Source organism: Apaloderma vittatum, unplaced genomic scaffold, assembly GCF_000703405.1.
Source record: "Apaloderma vittatum isolate BGI_N311 unplaced genomic scaffold, ASM70340v1 scaffold6828, whole genome shotgun sequence".
NCBI lineage: Eukaryota > Metazoa > Chordata > Aves > Trogoniformes > Trogonidae > Apaloderma > Apaloderma vittatum.
Genome location: NW_009732309.1, coordinates 38,176 through 45,669, shown reverse-complemented (window position 1 = coordinate 45,669; position 7,494 = coordinate 38,176). Strand labels below are relative to the sequence as shown.

General features: G+C 39.5%; 1 protein-coding gene across 1 annotated transcript in view; it reads right to left on the bottom strand.

Moving 5' to 3' along the window:
- Nucleotides 1-455: 455 nt before the first annotated feature.
- Nucleotides 456-7,494, bottom strand: part of LOC104278482 (membrane-associated phosphatidylinositol transfer protein 3-like) — a gene marked incomplete at both ends in the record, with an annotated part of 36,015 nt that continues 28,976 nt past the window's right edge. The window contains 3 exons of the mRNA XM_009875469.1: nucleotides 456-637; nucleotides 3,225-3,344; nucleotides 6,288-6,477. Of these exons, the coding sequence (XP_009873771.1) occupies nucleotides 456-637; nucleotides 3,225-3,344; nucleotides 6,288-6,477 (492 nt within the window). The remainder of the gene's footprint in view (nucleotides 638-3,224; nucleotides 3,345-6,287; nucleotides 6,478-7,494) is intronic.

Genomic DNA, 7,494 nt, shown 5'->3' with positions numbered 1-7,494 from the left:
TTTTTTTTTTTTTTTAAAATCTGACCTGAACAGCTCATAAACCAACAGAAGGACCTAAAATAATTATCTCACTCTGTAAAGAGTAACAGAAAGCCCATAAGTGAAGTCAGAGTGATCTTTAGAAAGGAAAACGTAACAGAAATATAGAATGATAATGATTTCATTGATCTTGATTTGTGTGTGCTGCACTGAAGAAACAGAACTACTTGCATTCAGTTTTACATTTTCAGAACTCTCACAACTGAATAAAGATTAAATAAAAAACTCTCTGTGTCTGAGTAAGTTCATACTGGCACCACTGTATCTATGGTTTTCTCTGAAAGGCATTTAGAAACTTTGAGCAAACCTCCAAAACTACACCATAAATAATAAAAATTACTCTGTTGCTCTGGTGCTGACAGGCTCCGTTCGATGGCAAGCCAGTTTCTTTTACTCAGTCATCAATCTCTAGTTACCTAGACAGGAAAGCATGATGTTGGCTTATAGTATCACAGTCATAGGTGGATGAGTCACTCTGTTTCCTCGGCAATGGCTGCCTTGGCTTCTCATCCTCCATCATTTCCGAGATGTCAATATTGCTTTTGCTCAGGCGTTTGCTGCCACCCAGACTGGAGTCCTCTGCTAAGAGGGGATTATCCTTCAGAGAATGAACAGACCAAAAGGAAGATTTAGACAGTGACCAAAATATGACAGAGGTTATAGAAATGGCTGCATTTATACATTTGGCTTTACCCAAGGAAGGGTAGAAAGGTTTAGGCTTTCCCTCCACAGTAAAGGAAAGAGATGAAGATTAAAATTCTCTATAAGATGTATAACCTAAAAGCTGGAAGGTGAATGAGAAATTCTAGGCTGGAGGAGGTGGAATAACACAAAAGGTCACTGGGAAATTGGCTAGGCATCGTGCAAGAGAGCAGAATTCAAAGCTGTTCTGTTCCTTGTTGCATATCACTCTCTCCCCACAATCATTTACATTTTCTCCACCACTACTCCCTGCATCTGTCTTCTCTGAAACAGCATTATGTCACTGTACTACACTGCTGAAGCATCACTAGACTACTCTTCCCAATTCATAAGATGCCCAAATGCCCAAAGTGAAAATAGACTTTATCATCCTCAGTACTTTTAAGCAACTTGCAAAGAGTGCAAAATCCAGCTAGACAAACCAGAGGATGTGAGAAAGAGTGCAAGGCTTACAGATGAGGACTGAGGTGTGACAGATGAAGAGATGTCACCAAAGTCATGCAGGCATACGGAAAACATGCTAACTGAATCTGTTTCTCAGAAGCTACAGGAAGAACAAGTTCATAGAACAGGTATTTCCCATAACTTCACTCAGTACTGGAGCACATTAGCAGCTCTGTGCACATGGGATGAGACTTCAAGAAGCGATGTTCAAGAACCTAAGTTGCTCTCCAGAATTATGCAGATGAGCTACAGGAAAATGAAACCAAGACAGAAGCAGTGCATGATCTATGAGATGAACTTTCCCACACTGTTCCACCTACAGTCTTCAACAGCCAAGAGCGCCTCCTAGCTTCTCTAACAGCTGAATAATTAGTCTTATTCTCGAGAACAGGGAACCTGGAAATTCCAGCTAGTGCCAGTTCTGGAGCCAGCTTTATCCCAAGAACACTCAGTTCACATGACAGTCCCCTGCGGACTGAACTGGGACCAAATTCATTTTACACATTATGGAACAGCCGATCAATGGGCAAAGCCTGACAACGATTCCCCAGAGACAGGTGGCTATTTGGTGAGAAGAACTATCACTGAAAGATCAACTTCTCTAAACTATCTGGGCCCTCTCTGAATCTGAATGGCGAAAATTGCATCAGATGCTAAGAGTATTCGAAATGCCTGCACACTGTGGCATCATGGTAAAGAAGTGTTCAAATTTTTAGTGGTCTGATACGCCAAAAAAAAAAAGTTGTGTTAAAAAAATCACATATTCAAACCTCTTAAAAAAAAAACTGGCTAGATTTTAATCTGACTGCTTTGAGCATTAAGGTTCACCTTTGTAACACAGTCTTTCTTGTATACTGCAAAAGAGACTGAGCCAATTCAGCATTTATATTGGCCAGATCAGGGAGTGAGATATAGCTTCAAAAAACAGACTAAACCACTTAAAGACACATTAGGCAACGCATCAGAAAAAGGCTGAGGAGGTCAGCATAGAGATTACTGCATTTAAATAGTTAAAAAGGCTGTTTTCCATTGCTACAAGCCCTTTCAACTACATCACACACCACAATTAAAATCTCACCTGCAGTAAAATGGTACCGATAACAGGATTTGAACTAGTTACTCACTCGTGGCTTCTATTTATCCTTGATCCATGTGAAGCAAATTGTCAACTTTCTCCATTTTCCCTAATTAAGAGCTGTTTACTTCTGAATTATGAATATTTTAGCAGCAAAAAAGAATCACCTTCCTCTTCTAAAAGACAGTATTCCTAATCAAGTACAGTGATTTCTAATATGAGACTTCTGTTTCAAATCCTGGACCCAGACAACATCATCCTTCTGTACATTAATAACCCAAGGAGTGATATGACAATACTCACTTTCTTTGTTAAGTATTTTGATATTTACAAATTATTTTTAAAGAGCAAGAGTTACTAGTGCGGTGTGAGCAGAGTGACATTTGCTCTACTGCAAATTCTTCTATTGATCATGCGCGTGAACTTTCAAATACTGCCCTGTACAAGCAGGCATACACAACAAGCATCATGATCTCTAGTAATCATCCATATTTCTGCCTATACTGTAGAAGTTGCGACCTATTATGGATAATCCTTACTTACCTAGCGTACATTGGAAACTAAAATACCCTGGGTATTAGAATAATGTATCATTCTAATTCCTTATTTACATTGCCTCATTAAATTAACAGACCTTCTCTCTCCAAAAGGAAAGGTAAAAGACTTTGGCAAAATAGAAGCCTAACAGAGATTACTGAGAGAGGCCGTTAGACACCTACAATTAGGGATACAATAAGGCACAGTTGGTAACCCTGCTTTAAAGATTTACAGATAGAGCCTACAGTCCTGGTTTCTGTGTATCATAAAACTGAAGGTGCAGCTTAATTTTCAGACAGCAGTTTTTCTGATAAATAAGCAAACCCCTGTGTTACTGTGGCAATTTACCAAATCCTTAAATTTTCTCTGGTTTATATGGAACCGATTTACTCCAGAGAATAAATCTATAGGGGTTTTTTCTCTTCACCTGGATGCTGCTGATGCTTCCTCTCCTGCTACTGTTCCGACTCTCGTCAGCTGTATTAGAATTATAGCAGATGGCATCAAAGCCCAAAATTCCTCCAATGCAGTCACCAATGAGACACACCTGAGGAAATAAAAAGATGTTTTGGGGAGATGTAGCAGGTGTTTTAAAAACAAACTAAAAGCACCACAGCACTGCAGAGGAGTTGCTGTCTTTCTTTACACCCATTCCTGGTTTTTCACACCTTAGTTCCTACCGCAGCTGACAATGTGTAGCCACTTCCTCCCCCTTCCTTTTGTCTCTAGACATCTGCCCTCTGCCAGGAATATGCCCCAGGGACTATTTTGATCAGGTGGGAGTTCTGCCAAAGGGACCGGAGTTCTTCCAGCCGCTTTGAGCCAGATTCCAGTTCAAAAAGTCCAGACCACCAGAAAACCGGTCTCACGAAGGTTTTGAGCCACTTAACATTTCCTTCAGAGTCATACAGGTTCTCAGCAGATTAAAAACAGATTGGTACATGCCTGTCAGGACAAGGGAATGGAACTTACAAATGAGGTATTAAGCAAAGAGATTCACTCTTGCTTCACATTTAATACAAACATACAAGCTACCTTGTTCACACCTTCCCAGATACGAACCTGGAAATTAAAATACATAGAGTACTAAAATCAGGAATTCAATAGTTGGGAATAATTCTACAGCACACTATAACTGAATCATAGAACAGAATCCTAGAATGTGCTGGGTTGGAAGGGAACTCCTAAGGGTCATCTAGTCAAACCCCTCTGCAACAGCCAGGGACAACTAGGTCAGGTTGCTCCAGAACGTCCCCAGGATGGAGAATCTACCTCACAAGGCCAATTCCTCTGAACATCTCTGCATCCCCTAGGAGAGGATTCCTTCTCCCTATCCCCCTGCCTGTGTCTGAGAATGAATAACAGCTTTATTACCTTTCTCCCTGATAACAGCCCTCATGGTTCCACAGGTTCCAGCAACCCTTTCTCTCCCATTCTCAAAGTGAAGCAAACATCTAGTTTGCTGTTCCCAACTCCAACTCATTTCACAGAAGACATGCCCTCTTCTTACAAACCTTAACTTGCTGCTAGCACTAAGTCAGCTTGGCTATAAAACCAAACCACAATTTCTGTACAATAGGATATTGTACATGATTTCTTCAAAGCGAAGCGTGTTAGGAAAAGCGAGTGTTTCAAGATGCTCAAAATTCAGTTAGTGCATCTTCACTAGTGCATCTTCACATGCTGCACTCTCTAAGTGAGTACAGTTCTTGGGACAAAAACATTTTAAAAAATAAATAACATAAAATATCAAAATACATTAAGGTAAGATTTGTCCTAAGACAATTCTTACCCTAAAGTTGTATATTGAACACCATGCTGATTTACTCTCTGATTTTCAAACTCCTGTGGCACGCAACGAAGTCCACAAAGAACTGAAAATTATATGATACAGACAACCTTAAAATTAATAGGATATTTTGGAGGGGATTAATAGAATCTCCTTCAATTTACCGTTCCATTTCTAATCCTCATTATTATTGGCACTAAGATAATGGAGTTAACTTGTCCCAGATACTGTATAAAACCAAAAAGGCAATCTCTGATCGAATGAACTTGCAATATAAATAGAAAAGATACACACAAGGTGAGGGTCAGATTATATGACATGTATTTTAGAAGTACAGGGCTTATTCAGAGGTAGAGTTGAGATTTCTATCTGTAGACAGCACAGACAATTCACTTCTGCTTAGAACAATGCTGGTAACTGTTTATGGTGCAAAATCTGTGGAGTATACAGAGGTCATGCAGACTTTTCCATGTGAAATATTACTATAAATGGTTTGTAAAACACACTTCTTTGTAGCTTTGTCAGAGAAAAAACCCATAAGACTCAATCTCTGTTGAGAGAATTGTTTTCACAATTATTTCTGTAACTGGCATAATTACTCTTTACATAATCTCACCTTTCATAATATTCTGTCACTGCAGCTGGACTGTTTTTATGGTTCAAGCAAGAAGATTTTACTATGGATATTAAAACTGGCTTGAAGGTAAATTTTAGTCTAAAAATACTAAATAAAAATACTGATTTCCTACTAAATAAAAATACTACTTTCCTACTACCATGGAAAAGAATTTGTCTGTGTAATAAGACACGTGTGTTGCTTCAAAGATTACACTGTATTCCCTACTAACTATCTGTGTTTCTATTCTTTTCTTCTCAAGTCTGGAGGTCATTGTACTCTACGGAAATTCACATTTCCAGCTACATAGAGGGCCCCATCACAAAATAATTTCAGTAATGCACAAAGGGAAGCAGTGTCATATTTATTCTATGTGAAGAGGAAAATACCGGGTTTTGCAGTCTAAAAGTGGAGAAACACGAACAGTAAACTGTGACAGGACAGCCAGGAGTCTGCAGGTGACTTCACTGGGAACTGGGTCATACTAGAAAAATTACACGACCTTCTCAAAGTTACACAGGAAATCTGCAACACTGCTGGCAATGGAGTACTTGTCTTCTAAGTTTCTTTACTGTCATCTGTTTTATTACTGCTCTCCTTTGTGATGGAGGCAAAAAAGAAATAGCAATAGTTAAATGTTGAATTCCTTATGCTTTTAGTCAGAGATGTCCCAACTTTTCTATCAGCTATAATAGGTGTGTGAGGAACTCAGTAACACAGATTATCATTTGTCTTGAGCTGGCATGCTGGTTCACTGCTCAGCATACCACACCTAACACACGACTCGGACTCTTACGTACGACCAGATTTTGCAGCAATACTTAATAAGAGCTTAGCAGTCAAAATGCTTGTGGGAGGAGGTATAGTAACTTCTACCAACTGAGTAAATCCAGGTTAAATATTGCACAGGATTCAGAAGTGTCTTTCTCACTAAGAAGGCATTTTGCACAGGTAATCCCATGCTAACAGTCATTCACCACATTTGCAGAATTGTTCTACACTCACAGTTCAAACTCCTCAACACAACGGTTTAAAAAGAAAAGGCACAAGGAATTTTACTTTGGTGTAAGAGATAACAGTCCTACCTGTCCATTAAAACCAGCCCCATCTGTAGACTTGAGAAATTCATTGTAAACTTGATTGGCTCTACTGATCACCATGGCAACTGCATCCTGGTACTGAGGAGATGAAACCGCCAGCAAGGGCAAGGCAGCCAGTGGGATGTGGTCTTCACTGCTGCTGAGACAGCTCTCATCATAGCTGTACGGATTTAGGCTAGAGAGGGACATGCTGTCGTCAGGAAGGATGCAGGAGGCAGCACACCGCATCAGAAAAGCAACAGTTACTTATCAACAGAGTGGGTTCAGAAATGAACTGGAGTTCACAATGAGATCATTCTCTCACAGAATTCGACTGCTTGAAAAGATCAAAGAGTTACTGCGTTATGTGGATGAGATCATGCTGGAAGGCATTTCCGTAGCTAAACACACTTGGTGCAATTTTTGCGCATAAAAGCAGACATTATTTAGAAGAGCAAAGAGATTATTCTCTTTCAGCTTTTTCCCCCCATATGACAACTTACTACATCAAAGAACAAGATCCAATCATCACAATGGAATATTGTTTCCTAGAACACAAGTGTGACAGACGCATTGTTCAAAAGCATATGAAAACATCTTTCCAGTGTCCCATCATTTCAGAAAGATGGAACAAAGCTTCACACACTCTGAAATGATACAGAAATGTTTGCACAGTAACATTTTGCAGAAAGGAAGTGACTCAACTGAAAACAAAAGCTTAAATTTGATAGGTTGTCAGCTTTATCTGAGCCTGGATACGCATCCTGCAAGTTTCTCAGTAAACCTGACAACCATGTCTTGACTGATTTTTATTAATGAGTAAGGAAAACAATTCACAGGCAATCAAAGATGCAAGGCACATTATTAGTGTGTGCCTGATTCACCTACAGGAAGTTGATTGTCCTTTACAGATTAAAGGAAAGTTGAAGTATTTTGGAATAATTCAGCCTATCCAAAGTTCATCCAAAGCTACAGGCAGGCAACCTCAACATTTTTTTTAATTCACTTTTTCTTTAGGAATTTGGTGGGCTATCACAGTATCAAAGCACAGATTGCCTGAAAAGGAGTTAGTCTACGTCTGCTAAAACCTCCATCCTTCAGACTTTTACCAAGGTAATGGAAGAACAGAAGACTTGGAATGCTCATATATGGAAGTTGGTCTGTGTTCACATCCTGAGCCTCACTGGACACTTCCACACTTGCCTCCTGCTGA